The 20123-nt window shown below is 31.9% G+C and overlaps 1 protein-coding gene and 1 pseudogene across 3 annotated transcripts; both read right to left on the minus strand.

The window, feature by feature from the left end:
* The window catches only part of LOC145793720 (monothiol glutaredoxin-S15, mitochondrial-like), a 98247-nt pseudogene that overhangs the window by 26259 nt on the left and 51865 nt on the right, over positions 1-20123 (minus strand).
* On the minus strand, positions 6258-12491 carry LOC114323277 (TMV resistance protein N). Of its 3 annotated transcripts, none has more exons than XM_082872740.1 (7): positions 12159-12485; positions 11859-11919; positions 11038-11639; positions 9659-10760; positions 9265-9537; positions 8213-9148; positions 6258-6994 (listed from the first exon to the last, which is right to left on the minus strand). In XM_082872740.1, exons 3-7 carry the CDS (start codon positions 11577-11579, stop codon positions 6539-6541), a joined length of 3309 nt encoding a protein of 1102 aa, XP_082728866.1. In that variant the 5' UTR covers positions 11580-11639; positions 11859-11919; positions 12159-12485; the 3' UTR covers positions 6258-6538. The 3 variants fall into 3 exon arrangements, with proteins under 3 accessions (XP_082728866.1, XP_082728867.1, XP_082728865.1); XM_082872741.1 differs by having other exon boundaries at positions 11799-11919; XM_082872739.1 differs by lacking the exon at positions 11859-11919 and having other exon boundaries at positions 12159-12491.

Raw genomic sequence — 20123 nt, forward strand, 5'->3', positions numbered from 1 at the left:
TTTTATGTGGATGACATGTTTATCATTGAAAGTAGTCAAAACATGATCAAATCAACTAAGCAAGTACTTAACAAAAGATTTGATATGAAAGATCTAGGGGTCGCAGATGTTATATTAGGAATGAAAATTACTAAAACATCTGACGGATATGCGTTATCTCAATCTCATTATATTGAGAAAATTCTTGATAAATTTATCAAGGATGATATGAATTTAGCTAGAACACCTGTAAACGTCAATCTTTATTTATCAAAAAATAAAGGTGATGCGGTATCTCAGTTAAAATACTCTCAAATCATTGAAAGCCTAATGTACCTAATGAATTGTACTCGTCCTGATATAGCTTATGCTATTAGTAAATTGAGTAGGTACATTAGTAACCCCGGAGAAGACCATTGGAAAGCGATCACTCGGGTTATTAGATATCTAAGATTCACTCGTGATCATGGTTTGAACTTTACTCGATATCCAGCAGTACTTGAAGGTTATTGTGATGCAAATTGGATATCGGATACTAAAGATTCAAAATCCACAAGTGGATATGTCTTTACTCTTGGAGGCGCTACTGTTTCTTGGAAATCCACGAAACAAACATGCATCGCACGATCCACAATAGAATCTGAGTTCATTGCTTTAGACAAAGCAGGAGAAGAAGCAGAATGGCTTCGTCACTTCTTAGAAGACATTCCAATATGGCCAAAACCTGTGCCAGTTATTTGCATTCATTGTGATAGTCAATCTACAATAGGCAGGGCACAGAATCATATGTATAATGGTAAGTCACGACATATTCGTCGTCGACATAATACCGTAAGGCAATTGTTGTCAAATGGAATAATCTCAATAGATTATATAAAATCTAAAGAGAATATTGTGGATCCATTAACAAAAGGTTTGACAAAAGAGCTAGTGTATAGTTCATCAAAGGGGATGGGATTAAAGCCTATTGCATAAGAGTCGTCATAATGGTAACCCTACTTATATGACTGGAGATCCCAAGAACTAAGTTCAAAGGGACAACTAAGTTATATGTGGCTCGCTAGAAATCACCAAGGGATTTAAATTCCCTACCCATTCCTATGGTGAGAGTGATATCTTCAACATATGTTGTATACAGGGGTATAAGGATAAGCTTTGCTTTTAATGATTACTTATATCTTGATTGAGGCATAAAATCAAGACGAGTATAAGGAGATACTCACAATAAGAATCACCTATATGAGTGTCGAACTGGGGCCGGTTCTATGAGAATGAAAAAGGCTAAATTCTCTAGAAACACTCATGAAAACCAAGAGCGTTCAAGGCCAAAATGAACATAACTGTGAGAACCACGATGTGTTAGAAGATATTTTATGTGAAATCTATTGTCTTGGCTTACACAAACGACTGAACAATTCAAGGCATCATGTCCATTGGTTAGCTAGTAAGTCCAATAGGTTATCACTAAGGATGGTTCAAGGCCAAAAGCTACCTATCCTGATGCGAGATATTTTCGACTTATACTCTTTCGATAAAGTCTGCATATTGCTGCATTTCCGTTGTCATCAAATTCCATTCATGTGGGGGGTTGTTGGAAACGGTTTGGAAAATATGGGTAAAAACAGATTTTTTTCCTAACTTTGGTCTAATATTTAGTTGGGACCCGTGCGTCGTTTTTCGTGAGTCAAAGTGGTAACGCGTTCTATGCCGCGTTGTGATTCACGTGGTATATTTGGTTGCTCAAAACCATTACCAAGTGAATGGAAAATTGAAGCCAAAGTATGCTCCATGGAAGTAGAGTTTTGGTGGAAAATCCCTAAAGGGTTGAATAAGGCTTGTCCCACATTGATTTTGTGGGAAGTTTTGAATGGGTTTATAAGACATAGGTTTGGTACTTAGGGTGTGCCCCAAGGGGTACCCAAGTGTTTTAGAGGGAGAGGTTATGGGCAAAATGGGCTAGACCCATTAGACCCAAAAATCACCACACGCACGCGCACGCCGCCGCCGCCGTCCGTCCGGTCGGGCAGGCTGGGTTGGGCTTGGGCCTGGGCGCGGGTGCGTGGTGTGAGGTTGGGTTGGACCGAAAAATATTTGAATTTAATTTTATTTTTTGGTAAAATAAAATCCAAAATTCAAATTAATTCCGGAAATAAACGTGTCTGGTTTTACTATACACCCAAACAGGGCCCTTCTCCTTTTTTATCTGTTTGAATTATGAACCCAACAGATTCAAATCTGTTTGAATTCAAAACCAACAGGTTTCATACCTGTTTAATTCAAAACCTACAACCACCAATCCATCTATAAATAGGACAACCCTCATTTGATGTTTTAGACATTCAAAAAATTCGTACTTCAACCCTGCAAATTATTCTTCATTTTGCTGCATTTAATTTTTGTGAGAAAGAGTATAAACACTTAGTGTGTTCGTTAGGCAAACAATTTATAGTGCTACTATTGTTTGTAGTTGATCATTTCATCTTGGGAGATAGACATCCACATTCTGAAAGCACCATGGAGAGGACGAATCTATCTTAAGGACATAGTGTCAAACACTAGACTTGATCAGATATTTATTAGAAGAAATTAATCAAGTGAGTTGTTTAATTTATTATTCTGTTTTTTTTTTTTTTATTACATCATATTTTAATTTTGTTTTTGTAACAAAATAAAATCTGTTTTTATTTATTTATTTATTTGTAGTTTGATTTTTGTAATCAAACAAATTCTCTCATTTTTTTTATTTCTTAGATTCTTGTTGTTGTTTAGTACACAACAGAATTTAATCTATTTAAATACAGTGAAGATTGCCCAACAGCTGCAACATTTGAACAAGGCACGACTTTCCTGAGAAGATTGAGAAAAAACATTGTACGCATACAGAAAATAGAAAGTCAGCATCATACATTGTGTGTGTCAGTAAATATGTATTTTGTGCCCAATGTACTATGTTTATACGATATCAAGGGAAAAACAAACCAAAATAAAATTATAAGAATTATAATTTTTTGCAAATTCTATCATTTAACTTCAAAAATAAAAAAATAAAATAAAATTTCATGAATTCTCTTGTATAAACTAGTTGTGAAAGCAGAAATACCTTTAACTTTGTTGAGCTCCCAACATTGGAAGATAAGTACCCAATTTGCACCTTAAAACAAAGAAACAACATCTAGTAACCTTAAAAGGAACACTTTATTGTGTTATTTGTTGATCTTGGATTCAACCTCCATGAGACTATATTTGTGGAGTGCACTCTATGTGGAAGTATGATCATAAACAAAGATTAATTATGCATTGAGAAAAAAAGGGCCATTAGATGAAGCCTAGTTGGTAAGGTCATAAAAGAAGTAGTAATTTTCTTTCTTAAACTATTCTAGTTAGTAAGATCATATATTTTAGTAGTATTTAACTTTTTGAAAATTATTTTGATTTCTTCCTTGGGTTGTGATTCAAGTGACCCAAAAAAGATACTTAGATATCAGTAAGGTGAGATTTCATATTTCAATCAATGAAATAGTGTCGACTTGTTATGGTAATCCAATTTTACGAACTTACTAATATCCTAGCGTGTGAGAAAAAAATACATATATATATATATATGGCTGCATAATTTAAGTCAACTAGAATAATTGTTGTGTTTGATTTTGGTTAATCTTCTGTCATCTTTGTACATATTTCTGATAATACACTTGTGAAGTATATCCTTAATTTTTCACAGCAGTTGGTGTGATAGTGAAAGCTGAGATTTTGTGAAGATAGTGGAAATTCCAAACAGGAGACAATATATACATATATGCACACAATTTCAATAGATTTTAACCAATTGATCAATCATTAGGAGTGATTCCAAATAGATATACTCTTATATATTTCTCACTTTCAACCCAATTTATATATATATATATATATATATATATATACTCAAAAATTTAACCCAATTTATATATATACTCTTCTATATTTCACACTTTCAACCCAATTTATAAAAAAAAAAATAATTAACTGGAATATTAATTATGAAATCAGACAATATAAAATCACATCCAAAGAACAAAATATCCTCACAATCACCAGGAAAAAAAAAACCCAATATAAAACCAGACAATTCAAGAAATGGATATTGATAAGAATCGACAAACACAGTTCCAGATCTTCAATTTGGACAAAAAAAATGATAAAATAATAATAATAATAATTAAAAAGAAAAAAAAAAGAAACAGGATGAATCAATGAATGAATAGAGAAATGGACCTGCAAATAGAACAGGCGTTATAGAGATGGAGACCAGTAGATTTGCTCCAAACAATCGCTGTTTCTCTCTGATTGGTGAGTCCAATTGCCTTGAGTCCACCGTCAACATTGTATCCATTTACAGTGACTTTGTCAATTGCCTTGCTCATAAAAATCCTCATTCTCCAGAATCTCCATCGGATCATGCTCTACCCATCTGCAGATTCACAAACAAAATAACAATAAAAAAACAGAGCAATCACAGAGAGAGAGAGAGAGAAAGAGAGAGAGAGAGAGTTCTTCATACCCCGCTTGTGGGTAGAACTGAGTGAACTTGACCTGGTGAGATCCAATTGGGTGGGCATTTTTGTCATAGATAATGAATCTGGTGCTGGTGGTCCTTTATCGGTTGACCCAATAAACACATTCTTTTTCAACATTTCTATTCTTATCTTCCTCCTTTGAATGGTGTTGTTGTGTTGCGTCTCAAATTGACCAAAAAAAAAAAGCAAAAGAGAGTTATGAAGACGGGGAGAGAGAGAGAGGGTGAGTTCAAAATTTGAAATAAAAAAAAAAAAAAGAAAGAGATGAGAGGAGTAAGTGTGTGAGAGAGAGACTAAACATTTGAAATGTTTGACATGTTCCCAATAGCGACTAAACATTTTTAGTCGCCAATTCAGTTTACAAATCCCTCCAAAATTTGAAATTTTCCCTCCAAAAATTTCATTATTTGGCAACTAAACTATTTTTTTATCGCTGAAAATAGGTTTTTGGCGACCAAAAGTTTGGTCGCCAAAGATGAAAAATAATTTTTTAATTTTACATTCGGCGACTAAATATTTTAGTAGCCAAAAAACAATATACGGCGACTAAAATAACTTTTTGTCACCAATTCTGGTCTTTTTAGCAACCAAACTGATTTTTAGTCGCCAATTGTAGACTTTTGGCTACTAAATTTTTTTTAGTTGCCAAAAGGCTTTACTTTTGGCTACTAATTCTTTTTTAGTTGCCAAAAGCTATACTTTCAGCGACCAAATTTTTTTTTAGTCACCAATTTGGTTGCCGTATGTGCATTTTCTTGTAGTGATGCAAGGAAGTCTATTTCAATGGTCCCAAAAATGTCTAAATATGAACAATTAAGTAGAATTCATGGAATATTCTCAAAATCAACTAGTATGATCTTCTTACATGTATAGATTTTGATAACCAAGCTTTAAAAAGTGATGAATTGATGCATGCATGCTCATATTAAGCCACTTCTCACTATTTTCTAGTTGATTCAACAATTACTCCATCAATCTCTTAGTTTTCAACTTGATTACAATTCCTAATTGGATTAAATTCAAGAATTGGAGGTGAAATTCATACCTAGAGTTGAATTTGGTGGCTTGCAAGCGTAATCTCCTCAATTCTCCCTTTTTCCTTTACAATTTTACTCCTGTCTCTCTCTAGCGTTGATCTCACTCTTTCTCTGCAAGTGTTTAGCTCAAAGGAGGATGAGAAAATGTCTTCATTAAGCTTATATTGCCTATATATATTTGGATTATCTTACGTTAATTAATTCAGTTTAATTCTAATTATTTTGATTCTAAATCAAATTCTAATTAAATTCATCATAAGGTTCTAAATATTCTAATGGACCTATTGGCTTAGTCAATTTCGCTTTCTATCACCATTAAAGCCCTCAATTTTCATTTTATGTCAAAGTTCACAACAGATATTTCTATAACTAACAAATATGCAGTCAATAATCATATTAAATACACTTTGGGTGTTTGGAAAGTGAACTTTTTGTAGACTTTTTTAATTGTCAGATATTATTGAAAAAAAAAAAAATTATGTTTGAACGGAAGATTGAATTTTTTTATAGTTGAATGTTATGTTTATTAAAGAAAAAGTGAAATGATTATAAAATTTAATGTGATATTTTGTTTGAATTTGTTTTTTTTTTATTTATTTTATAACCAATTTGTCTTCTAATGAAAAAAATCAAAAAAAAAAGGTTGAGAACCAAGTTCCCAAACACTGCCACAGTTAACATAGAATTTCACTTTAAGCACGTAATCAATAATAATTAATAGCACATTACAGACCAGGGTTATTATAGCAGCTGACAGTTTATTCTCACTAAACCGTCCAGTGATTTTTCAAGTCGGCTGAATCAATTTATTGAACACCCCTAGTACTTCCCAAAACAACCCTCTTGATTATCCTGTCTCCAGGAGAAGGGCTCCAGTAAACTACTCAATCTATAAAAGGTAATGGTGTTGCCTCTGTTGTGACGGACAATCAGATCCATTACACACTACTGCTCTTCTAATGACTCTTAGGAGAAGTGCTCCAGTAAACTACTCAATCTATAAAAGGTAATGGTGTTGCCTCTGTTGTGACGGACAATCAGATCCATTGCACAATGCTTCTCTCGATAAAATGACGGCCCAATGATAAAAACCTCAAATTGCTCACCATCTTTAATTTTAAACCCAATATAGTCTTCTACTTCTACATGGCGTCGCCAAACATAATCTCCACTACTCTCAGGGATGGCAAAGAACAAGGTTGGGGTACAAGTTTTTTTGGGTGGGTGGGTACAAGTTAAACTGATGCGATTTATGTCATCACTGATGTATGGATAACCATCTAATTCCATGGAGCAGCTTTCTTCATCCCCAGCTTTATAAAAAGCAACTCCTACATTAAACATTTTATCATGGCCATCTATCGGAAAAGACCCTGTTAGTCGATGGAGGAACTCCCTGGGTAACTCCCTGTCATGAAGATGCTGTCATATGAATTTCTAATTAGTAGAGTGCTAGATGAAAAATAAAATAAAATAAAAATAAACAAATGAAACTAAAATAAATTTGCGAATACAAAATCAACATGATAAAATATAGACAAAATAATTTGAGAGTGAAATTGTATCTTCTATGATAAGTCCCACTCTTTTTTTGTGACATGGATGATTAAGATTATGTCGTGTTGTTTATTCTGTATCCCCATAATCTTGTTTGAAATTTTTTTTGCATCAAATTAATGCAGTGGCCAGTTTTAATTTTATCATTTACAATTAAAAAACTCATCAAAGTTATTTATATTTGAAAAAAGAAACGTTATATATGTCACATGTTTTTATCATTGTTTTGTATTATCATCTACATGAATATTAATAATTGGCTCATTTGTTTAGAAATAATTATTAAGAAATTAATGAAAACAAATAACATATTATCATAGAGAATGGTTATATATGACCGATTATTTATCATTATTTTGCACCACCGTCTATATAGATTCTTATGATTAATTCTCTTATTTGAAAATGATTATTAACAAATTAATGCAAACAAATGACATCTTTCCAATTACGTTGGTGATATAAAAAGATGATATAAAAAGATGATATAAACATGTGACACATAATTGTCTAATATATTATGATGTAGCCAATAAAAAACTAGTAAATCCTATTTTTAAAATTGTTACTGCCACATCATTCAAGTAAAAAATTTTGAATGAAAAATCAGAAGAGTAAGATATTATTTCCATTTCTAATAGGCAACTCCTCTCTAGTCCACAGGTGCTGTTTAGGTCCATGAAATCCACCATAGGTTCCATTCTATAATCTAAACTATTCATTTTATTTGACACTTCATTTATTTCATTTCCACAAGAATTAAGTCGATAATTTGAATCTATTTAATTTATTACATTTGTCATAAAAAAAATATAATTTATTTTTAAAAACACAATTGCCACCTTTTTTTTTTTGATAAATTGAATATATTATAATTATTGGATCGATTTAATTTTTTTTTGAATAACATACACAAACACAAAATACCTGATAAAATAATCTGACACCAGATGGAATCCTCCACCTTTGGTATTATATAGGCCACATCTAAAATAAATTTGGTTTCACACACATCACTTAATTTTCAGAGAGATTTTTTTTTTGCTAAATTGTTGCACCTGAGAGAGAGAGAGAGAGAGAGACCTGACGGGGATTTTGTAAATTGTTGAGCCTGTGCCTGTCCAAGGGAATGATTCGTGCACCTTGAAAACAGTGAGGATCTTCCATTCCATCCCTCTTCTGATTTAAGAGAATATGCAGAACTTCAAATCGGATGTTACTCAACCGCACAAATAGATTCTTCACTTTTGATATATTGGATATTTTTTCAAGTGATGCACAACCACAAACATTTATGCTAAGTAAATTAGGAGGAAGATCTAAGATAGATTGAAGACTTGTGCAGTCTTCCAACCCAAGGTTTTCTAGCTTGGATAGATGACTGAAGCCATATGGCAGGCTACAAAAATTGTTTCTGCCTAAATCCAAGGTTCGCAATGAGGATAAACTCCAAATATTAGCTAGTAAGTTTCCCTCCGACAGATTGCAATCACTGAGAACTAGCTTTGTTAAGGAACACAAACTTGAAACAGAGGATGGTAACAATCCTATGGAGTCTGGAGTTTTTCTCGGTAAAACCCAAGATGAAATGAGACACAACCAGGATTTAATTGTGAATTGCCTATTACATCCCTTCAACGATAAGCTCTTAAGATTCTTCAGTAGTCCAATAGAGAAAGGTAATTGTTTAATGGTTGTTCCATCTGCAAGAAGCTCTGTTAAGCTTTCCATATGTCCCACGTGCTCTGGAAACTCCTCTAGTTTTGCACAACCAGTGAGATTTAGATGTTTCACAGACTTTAACTTGCAGATACTGCCTGGAAGATACCTGAGCTTCATGCAATCTTTCAAATTCAAGTGAACAAGTTTATCTAGAAGCCCAATTGATTCATGGAGCTCCATTAAACCTGTACAACCTTGAAGCAGTAACTCCTCAAGCATCGAAAGTGCGCAGAAGATAGGGCTCTTTGTTAGCCATTTAGAATTACTGAGATTTAGAATTTTCAAGCTCTTGAAGTTCTGTTAAAACCAAAAAAAAAAGATAAGAAATTATATTATTTTTTTTCTTTCTACATGATTCACTACTCCATTGATCCAAATCCCAAACAAGAATGAATTTGCTAACAGTGCCATACCTCGCCATCTTTCCAGAGTGCTTTAATTTTGCTGAACTGCATGTCTAAAATAACGAGTTTCTCTGGATGAAAATTGTATGGTAAATACTCCAATGGACAGTTATGCCAACAGAGCCACCTTAACTCTTCAAATAGATGTTCAAAATTTCCACTCAAGTGCACATAATTTATTTGAAGTAGTCTTAACTTTTGCATCCCAACAAATGCTTTATTACTCCACCGTATCATATTTAACATGGGTAGTCCAGTCACACCTTCGACTTTTTCTGTGCCCTAATATAGCAATATTTAAAAACAAAATTGAAAATTAGAAGGAAGAAAAACTATAAAAACAACTGAAATTAGCATTCCAAGCCAAAAGCTTACTAACTAGAAAGAAAGATTTGACTTTTACCTTGTTTTTTCCAAGTACGTTCAATACATCTTCATAAAGCCACAATCTACTGCGCTTTCCAAGCTCATTGGGAGATTCTTGACGAATGATTTCCCTTCCCATATCCCGAAGTAGATCATGCATTGTCAGCTCATTTTGTTCATTAATTTTCAATAAACATCTATGAATCAACACACTGATTCCATATTTAGCAGATAAATCACAAGCATTCAATATAGTAATGGCACGATCTTTGTCCATTCCAATGAAAAAGCACGCAATATCAAGGAAGATGTCCTTAAATTGGTCATTACCTAGTGCATCAAAACTTATCTGAAGTTTTTTCTGAATCTTCTCATGAGGAATTTGTCGTAATAAACCAAATGCATATTCCCATACTTCCATGTCTTGTTCAAACAAATGAGAACCTAAAACTTCAAGAGCTAGTGGAAGCCCTCCTGCATAACGTACTATACTATTTGCAAGCCCTGCATAATTTTCTAATGGATTGGTTCCTCTGAAAGCATAAGAGCTGAAAAGCTGCAGAGATTCTTTGTGATTCAATTCCTCAGCCATGTAGCTTCCATCAACTTTCGGTGACTTCAACAAGTGCTCATCTCTAGTTGTTATGATGATTCTACTTCCTGGACAAAACCAATCATGATTTCCTGCCAAGGTACTTAATTGACTTGAATCATCCACATCATCAAGAACAATGAGAACCTTTTTAGAATGGAGCCTTTCTTTCATCAAATTAGTTCCACGGTGAACACTATCAATGTTTAGATTCTTTGTCCCTAATAATGTAGAAAGAAGTCGTTCTTGCAATTGAGCCAGGCCATTGGATTGTCCTGCACATTCTCTAACATTTGCAAGAAAACAACTCCCTTTAAATTGGCGAAAAATACGGTTATACACAGCTTTTGCAATGGTCGTTTTGCCTATTCCACCCAAGCCGTATATCCCAATCATGCGAACATCATCTGATCCAATGCTCAACAACAAATTGATGTCTTCAACACGAGACGCTATTCCAACTGGGTGGTCAGCAACCTCTAGGAATGTACGTTTCAGTTTACATGAAATCTCTTCAACAACTTTTTGGATGAACTTTGCTTCAAACCTGTCAATTTCGATCCAAATTAAAAGTAAAGCTATAGCATATTACCGAAATCCAAAACCTTACAAACCCCACTCAAAATATGCAGTTAAGAAATGTAAAATTCAAAACATCTTGAACTTACAAAGTGAACTAACTATATTTGATATATCTATATATATATATATATATAAATATTAAAAACAATAAGAATAGGATTTTCTAGTTAAGGATAAAAATTGATAGCAGCAGCGGCGGCGGCGGCGGCAGCAGCAAAATTAAAAAGATGTTAAAACATTACCCATTAGCAACATTTTTCAAATCCCAGCCTGATATATTACCAGCTTCAGAGAGGGCAGCTTCAGCGAGGGCAGCCTTCCACACCTTCACCTTCTCCATCTCATCCAGGTAACGCTTTTCGTGTCTTCCAAATGCTTCTCTAAAACACCCCGTTTGGTGCCGTACATCAGATGGATCAACATGGTAGAATATTGGGAGAACTAATTGTCCATGTGTTTTCTTGCATTCAATGATCTTCACGAGCTCGTCAAGGCACCATCTCGAAGAAGCATAGTTTCTTGAGAAAACAATGATGGAGATCCTTGATTCTTCGATTGATTTGAGAAGCTCCGAAGAGATTTCACGTCCTCTTGGAAGTTCATCATCATCCTTGAAGGTGCGAATTCCAGCTTGAACCAAGGCCTCGTAGAGATGATCCGTAAAGTTTTTACGGGTATCTTCACCTCTGAAACTCAAGAACACGTCATAGCTCCAGCGAGGTTGTGTCGAAGATGATGAAGAAGCAAAACAAGAAGAATGATCTAAGGTTCTTTTAGAGGCCATGGATAAACCCAAGATCAAATGAATTGCAGGGAGGAATAAAAGTGAGTGAGCAGGGTGACTCTGCAAAAGGTAAGAAAGCGTTACTTGCAAGCACTCCTATCTGATGGGCTTTTGATCTTAAAATATATGGACGAAATGCTGTAGAGAGTTAAAATAAAATAACAATAATAATTTAAGGGAAAAAAAAGATTAATTTTTGTTGTGAGCAATAAATATCACCTGTGATTTCAAATTCTGGTAAATTTCTGAGTTTTTTCTTAAATTTGAAGACCCACTCACCTAATAGTCAACCAGTAAACACTCCATCTTTCTCTTATGTTTCCTACCTCTCTCTCTATTTCTGGAATCCAAAGATGGCGGTTGGTGTCGGTCGGGTGCAGTGAAGAACACATCAGTAGGAGTGGATGATGATTTCAAAAAAAAAAAAAAAAAAAAAACATATAGACCTAATATATGTCAAAATAGTTACAAATCTAAGAGATCTTATCAAAATATTTACAGATCTGAAAGAAATCAACCCCAATAGTTACCGATCTTAAAAAAATAACCAAAGTAGTTACAGATCTAAGAGAGATGTACCAAAATAATTCTCTTCCCTCTACAAAATAGTTACAAATCTGATGCTCTGCCTTCTACTTGTGTTCGTTGATGATGAAGAGTGTCTGACGGTGATGAGTTCGACAAAAATATTGAAGATAATCAAAAGAGGAGAGATTGATGGGAGGAGACGACCATTGTAAGAGACTAGTGATGGAAAGAGAAGCCTGTAAGTGGGGGAAAAAAGCAATGAAAGAGATGAGGTAAAAAACCAGAAGAGACGAAAATCTCAGAAGTATTGAACGAATACTGAGAAATGAGGAAGAGAGAGAAAGAGAGACGTGCAGGCCTTGTTTGGTTTGTTTTGAGAAATAAGGTGGTGTTTGGCAAGTGAGTTGGGGCTAAAATAGCCACAAAAGACAAAACAGGCTATTTTAGTCACAACAAACAAAACATCACATCCAATCCATAATCATTACACTCTTCTCTCACAAAAAAAAGCCAAAAAGCCAAAAAGCCAAAAAGCCCTTCCCAAACCAAGCTTTTTAGCCCAGGCTAAAATAGCCAAAAAAGCCAAAAAACCAAAAAGCCAACCCACTTCCCAAACGGAGTCTAAAAATGTTGTGAATTTTTTTAAAAAATTTTGTTTAGTTTCATGATTTCAGAAAAAAAAAATTCAAAATCTTTTATCTCCTATATATCAATCCGTCATTTCTTCTCTCTCATTTTTCATTCTCAATTATTTTTTCTCTCACACATATCTATTCAATTACAATAAAACATAAATCATCTCAAACTTTCATTCTCCAACACTATTTTCAAAATATACAATGATTTGGTTTATGGTTGTTTTTGTTAATATATGAAATGTTTTTAATTTTGAATTTTTTGATATAATGGATTGATTTAATAATGACATTAAAATTGTTACTGTGTTTGATTTTTGAAAAAATAGATATAAAAAAATTATTTCTATCCTCCCAGAGAATAAAATTATATAAAAAGTGTATTTATTTAGAACATCTTAAACCATTTTTTACACATTTTTTTACAAAAAGTCAAAAAGTGCATTTATTTAGAATATCTTAAACCATCAAAATATCCAAAATTAAAACATTTCATATATTAAACATATCGATTATACATTAAAAATCTAATAATCATTTATTACATAATAACTATCCAAAAGTATCTATTAACAACAAATACAACTATCTATTAGATGATAAGCATAAAAAAATATAAAAAAAATAACAAAACAACCAACCATTACATGATTATTATCCAAACATATACTAACATTATTTTGGAAAAAAATAAAAAAAAATAAAAATGTGAAATATTTATCATTTTTATATAATTTTATCTTTGGTGGATATAAATAATTTTTAAAAATTCAAAAATAATTTTTTAGAAATAATTTTTTAAAATTCAAAAATAATTTTTTTCACATTTATTTTTGTTAAACTAGTTGTACGGGGAGCAAATATTCAGGCGTGCCCGTATTCCTTTCTTCCGAGCTCCGTCGATATCCGATCACCTGCAAGCAAATAACGGTGAGCTACCCGGCGGTGTGTGGCCGGAAAAACCCTCCGACGGTCAAGTTAGCACACACCTTCGAGGGAATAGAGAGAAGGGAGAGAGTATATGAGTGTAAGAAATTCCTTACAGAGTGTTCGAGTATCGCGTATGGGGGGCGCAGACATACTTATATACCTTCTGAGCCCCATATCCACTCCCTGTCATCTCCTGACACGTGGCTCTGCTATCCCATCTGTCAGCATAAACCATGTCATTCATCACCTGCTCTCAACTGCCTGTCAGCACAGCTGGAGCTCGGCAGCCGAGCTGCCCTACCTCGGTCATACCATGCTTCATACCTCAAGCGCCTAACCGGATAAACACACGGAGGACCGGGCTAAGCGGCATCCCGGCCGAGCCTAGCCCGGATACTTCGATCGGCCTTCCTGCCGACCATAACAGTCTCTTCGGCTGACCACGCCTTTCCGGGCACCGGCCACTCAACTTCCTCGGTTGTCCATGCCTTCCTGGGCGCCGGTCACTCGGTCAATCCGGCTTTGGCCATCCTCGGACCGGGCACCCTGGTCCGACCGAGCACTGCCTTACCGAGCAGTTTCTGTCCGGTCCGGGGTGACACTCAGCCCGTACTCTGCCCGGCCCAAATTCTGGCAGCCCACTTTGGGTAAAAAGTCGATCGTCTCGGACCTATGCACCGTTGGGCCCTCAACTTGCTCGGTCGATATCTCGGCCCAACTCCAGATCATAAATTACCCTCTCACCAGTTTATATTTTATCAAATTGATAACTTTACCCTTAAAATAGAGCAACAATATATTCAATTGTCTTTATTTAAATAAGATTCAAAATTCAGGGTCAAATGTATCACAATTAAAAGATTATGAACCAAAGTGACACAAGTTCCAAATTACAGAGACTGTTAATATAATTCATTCTAAAAAGAATAAATCATTTCGATTTGTATGTCAACCCTTGAATCATTTTGAGAAGAGTGAGTTAACTATATTACTGCATAATTTCATTCTATTTTTTGAATAGTTATTATTGATTAGATTAAATTGACATAATGCACAAATTTTAAAAATAAAACTAATACAATTAAAATCTATAAGAATCAAATTAGCACAAAAGAAAAATTACAAAAATTAAGAATATAATTTATCCTAAAATTAATGTAAGCTTCCAATTAACGGAATGCCAAATTTTTGTTTTGCAAAAAGCACTCTTTAAAAATTATTTAAATATATATATATATATATATATATATATCTGTTGGTTAGATTTAGACATGAAACAAATCATATGATGTGTTCATTTGGGAAGTGAGTTTTTTTTGCAGGTTTTTTAGTTATAAGATATTATTGGACAAAATATTTTTTGTGATTGAGAAGATAGTTGAATTTTTTGTGGTTTGATGTGATATTTGAGAGAAAAAGTAAAATGATTATGGAGTTTGATGTAATATTTTGTTTGAATTTATTTTTTTTTAATTTTGTAATTAATTTGTCCTTTAGTAAAAAAAAAATAAAAATAATCAAAAATAAAAAATTCATCTTCCCAAGCAATACATACTCTATAATACGGTGGATTGACACAGTTTCTCCGACTTTGTTACATTTTTGTCCGGATTAATTGAGCTTCTTTTTTAGCGTCATGCTTCGGACCCCAGCGACGTAGACTTTCCCCATTCGCTGAAAACACAAAAAAAAAAGGAAAAAAAAAAAAAAAAAACAATTTATTTTTGGCCAATCAGTGAGCGACACGCACGACCCCAGTACCCCACTGGCGGTCGGAAGTTTTATTGTCTTTTTTAATGTCAAATCTACACGTAGTGATAAGGATATTATTGTTAGGACAACCAACCATCAAGAATATACTTTTAATTAAGCGATGAGATTAATTACATATGGGTGTATTTGTTTAGACAGATTGAATAAAGGGGGATTATAATTTATCGGACTGTTAGTTTCGAGATACATTGTCTCTGAATTATTTGGTTGGATTAGATTTGTATCCTATGTTTATTTAGTCATGGGATTAGATGTTTGGATTTGACTATTTTTAGTGAACCCAATGTTTGGTTAGACGGGCTGAATGATGATAAATGTTCAAAAGAGTATTTTACCTTTATAATTTATAATTTTTATTTAATATATAATTTTAAATTTGTAATCTATAATTTATAATTTATAATTTAACAACACTAAAAAAAATTAATTTATAAGGCCATAATTTTTAATTTATTATTTTCAATTAAATTAAGTTTATAATTTATATTTTTTATTTAATATATAATTTTAAATTAACGACAATAAAAAATAATTTTATTTAATATATAAATTAAATTTTCAACAATACTAAAAAAATTTAATTTATAAGGTTATAATTTATAATTTATATTTTTTATTTAGTATATAATTTTAAATTAACGACAATAAAAAATAATTTTATTTAATATATAAATTAAATTTTCAACAACACTAAAAAAATTAATTTATACGGCTATAATTTATAATTTATTATTTTTAAATAAATTTAATTTATAATTTATATTTTTTATTTAATATATAATTTTAAATTAACAGCACTAAAAAAATAATTCATAAATGTTCAAAAGACTATTTTATCCTTTTCTAATTGTTTGCTAAGTAATAGCATGGGGATAAAATAGATATTTTAGAGTCTAATCCCATGAGATACCAATCCCATAGAAATAATCTCACCTCCCCTTGGGATAGGATAGTCCCACAAATATGGGACTAATTGTCCGAGAGACTATTAATTCGGAACAAAAAAATTAAAATAAACAATAGACTATTAATCTAATAAGATTAATAGTCCAATCTCATACCATAATCCTTCAAAACAAACCCACCATGTGAATATGACAGATAATGGCCTTTATTTATTTTTGTTTTATTTATACACAAAAACCGCGTTAGTCACTAGTTAAGAGAGATGAGTAAGATAATGCGATTTTATTCAATTCAAAACCAGTTTGCCTCCGGTCCCTTTTTTTTTTACTGTACTTTGTTTGCCTCCTGTCCCTTTTGGCCCTGTTTGGTACAGCTTAATTTCAGCTTATTTCAGCTTTCAGCTTAATTTAAGTTATTTTGATGTGTTTGGTTTAGCTTATAGCTTATAGCTTATAGCTTTGTGGAAGTCAGAAAACAGCTTATTCTTTGAGTGGGGCAGGAGATGCTTTAAGAATAAGCTGGAAATCAGCTTAAGCTGAAAGTTATAAGCTATAAGCTGTTTAGGCATAAGCTATAAGCACTTTCTCACAGCTCTACCAAACAGGGCTTTTTTTTAACTGTACTTTTGCACTTATTTTTGAATCTATTTCGATAATTTAATTTATTCAATACATAAAATTTGTCTAATAAATTATTCATATAAAAAATTGAAGGAAATTTTTTTTAACATATCTGATATTAAGGTTTTATAAAATAAAAAACATATAATATTTTTATAATAGTTAAGATTCCTCAATATTTTCACAAAAAAAAATTCGATTCAGGAAAATTTTGTCTTGACTCAGAGAAATTTTGTTAAATTTCTTTGAGTCAAATTTTCTTTGTGAAAATATTGAGGGACTTACCTAATAAAAAAAAAAATCTTGAACCTTTTCTATTACACAAAATTGAAGAGAGATGTTTCACTAATTTTCTCAAAATTAAATTGATTGAATATTCGTTGCTATATGATTGGTTTATGTTTGTGACATGACAAATAACGTGCCAATTTAATGCTTAATTCTCTTGTTATGTCATTTGTGGGTCTTAAATTGTTAATTTGTGGTATTGCCCTTATATTTTTAGTCTTTAAAATTTGTAGTCTGTAATGATAAAAAATTATGTATTTTATGTCATTTTGATTTTTAATATTCCAATTGATTCAATTTAATTATAAAATATTGAATATCTGATCTGCATGATGATTCCATTTTTATTTTTCACAAGAATCAAGGGTATTTTTAGACAAAAAATTACACATCAGTAAAAAAAATAGTTAATTACATATTTAGTCCTTAAAGTTTTGCGTTTTGTATTATTTCTCAATATTTTAATTACGTCAATTTGTGAAGAGTTTATTTTCATTTTTATCTTTTTGTTGATGTTGTTCAAAAAATATCTCTAAATTGACAATAAATATCGATGACATCAATCTTGTGAACCATGTTAACACACATTTAATCCTTCGAGAATAGAGATCAAAATAATATAAAACTCATAATTTAGAAATCAAAAGGTAATCAGTCCTATCACTAAGGCCAAGTTTGGAAACTTGTAAAAAAGTTAAAAAGTCAAAAAGTTACTCAAAAAGTTAAAAAGTTAACACTATTCACCAAAAGTCAACAATTACGGCTGCATAACTCTCAATTCGAACTTTTCCATACAAATCAATTTTTACAATTTTTTATTACACATTTTTTCATAAAAAGTCAAAAAGTTAATCCAAACCTCCATATTTTCAAACCTCAATTTTTTAATCCAAAAAGACAAAAAATGCACTTATTTAGGACACCCCAAACAACCCCAAATAAATAAAACATCAATAAAAAGTTAAATAAAATTATTTTATTTTTAAATTGAGACATTTAAATTTTATTGAATTTTACTAAATATAATACATAATTAAATAGTAGAGGATTAAAATGGTAATTTCATCACCTAACCCCAACAGTAAATAATCCCCCGAATATTGTCCCCTCCCCCCAGGATAGTATAATTCCCCATATGGGGGATAAGAAGTCCGGCTGAACTTCATGTCCGGCAGACTAAAAAAACAAATACCGAATTAAATGGTTCCCTTGGATAATAATTCTAACAGTGAATAGTCCCCCCTTATTCACCAATCAAACATATTGTATTGAAAAAAAAATATATGATGACACCATGGTTCAGCAAATATATTTGTGTTGTTATTTTTGAATTAAAAATTTGTTTCTGTTTTGTTTTCTTATTCTTGAACAGTCATTTCAATCTCTCAATATGTGAGATTAAAAAATTAGAAGTTAAATGAATCATGTGTTTGACGACTTAAAAAAGTGTTAAATCTTTTTGTTAGTTTATGATTTTATTTAAAAGTTTAGAATTTTTAATGATTTGTTTGTATTAAGAATAGATTTTATTATATTTTTAATTTTATAAGTTTTAATTCATTAATTATTAATGTTGAGTATTTTAGAAAATAGGGGAGAAATGGCCCAAAATAAATATTTACAAAATTAAAAAAAAAAGGTCTAAAAATAAATTTTGAAAGAAAAAAGTTCAATTCGTAAACTGCCCGCAATCGTCCGCATATTCGTGAACCCTATCTGCATAAATCACCACCAGCACTGTGGGCGGTTGAAGGTTCAATTTTTTCCAAACCAAACATATGCGGGTGAGTTCAAACTGTAAACCAAACTGCGAGTACTCCTTGAACCCTGTGTGCAGTAGATAGAGAGAGAGAGAGAGAGTATGGAATAATGAAAGAGAAGAGAAGTGACAAGAGAAGAGACGAGAGATAGGTGAGAAATATATTTTGGCTTAAATAAACTTGGCCATCAATTTTGTAGGTGAAATGATTTGAACCATTAATGATGCCATGTAAGACAAAAATAAACATTTTTTTCAAAAATTTATCTTTAGGTAAATTATGAATGCACTCTTTAAGATTTACTTAAAGTATAATTGTCCCTATAGTTTAAAAAATTACAAATATTCCCTCGTTAAAATTTTTTATTTAACAAAATTAACTAAGAAAAACAAATTCATAATTGTTTTCCTATATAATAATAAAATTACTTAAATTATTAATTGAAATATATTTATAATATTATTAAAAACTATTAATTGACTTGATGATTTATTAATAAAATAGGCGATTTGTTATGAAATTAGAAACCTCAGGGGTGAAATGTAATTTTCAGAATCACAAGGGTGATTTGTATTTTAATCAAATTTCAAGAGGTGTATTTGTAATTTATCCAAAACCGTTCTACCATTTTGGCCCTACTTGGCAAATGGGTTTTTGACTTTTTTTTGGCTAAAATTTATAAATAAATTAAAATAATCAATAAGACAAAATATCACATCAAACTCATAATCATTTTAATTTTTCTCTCATAAACATCATATCCAATTACAAAAAAAAAATTAACAATCTTTTCAAACACAAAAATTTTAACTTGCTAAAATAGTCAAAAATTAAAATAACTTATTAAAATAACTAACTTCCCAAACGAGATCATTATATAGATATTTGAGTGTATATTTTGAAACTAATTTTTACAAATTTAAAATTCGAAAGTTATGTGCAAGGAAGATGCTAGGAAACTCACGGGTAACATTTTTGTGTGCAAGAAGGTGCTAGGAAATTTCTCTGGTTGTGTTTGTTTGGCTTTATAGGAGGAAGGAGATTAAGAATATGGTTAAATTAAGTAAAAAAATTATTAATATAATGGTATTAAATTAGAGATGT

This window comes from Camellia sinensis, chromosome 6 (genome assembly GCF_055761805.1).
Source record: "Camellia sinensis isolate YWXY chromosome 6, ASM5576180v1, whole genome shotgun sequence".
Classification (NCBI taxonomy): Eukaryota; Viridiplantae; Streptophyta; class Magnoliopsida; order Ericales; family Theaceae; genus Camellia; species Camellia sinensis.

Excerpts from the sequence above, each read along its gene's own strand:
- LOC114323277 (XM_082872739.1), bottom strand. The coding sequence starts at position 11,579 with ATGGCCTCTAAAAGAACCTTAGATCATTCTTCTTGTTTTGCTTCTTCA. Across the intron at positions 9,149-9,264 it reads CACTCTGGAAAGATGGCGAG|AACTTCAAGAGCTTGAAAAT; the intron begins GTATGGCACTGT and ends TGGTTTTAACAG. Across the intron at positions 6,995-8,212 it reads ATTTACAAAATCCCCGTCAG|CATCTTCATGACAGGGAGTT; the intron begins GTCTCTCTCTCT and ends TTCATATGACAG.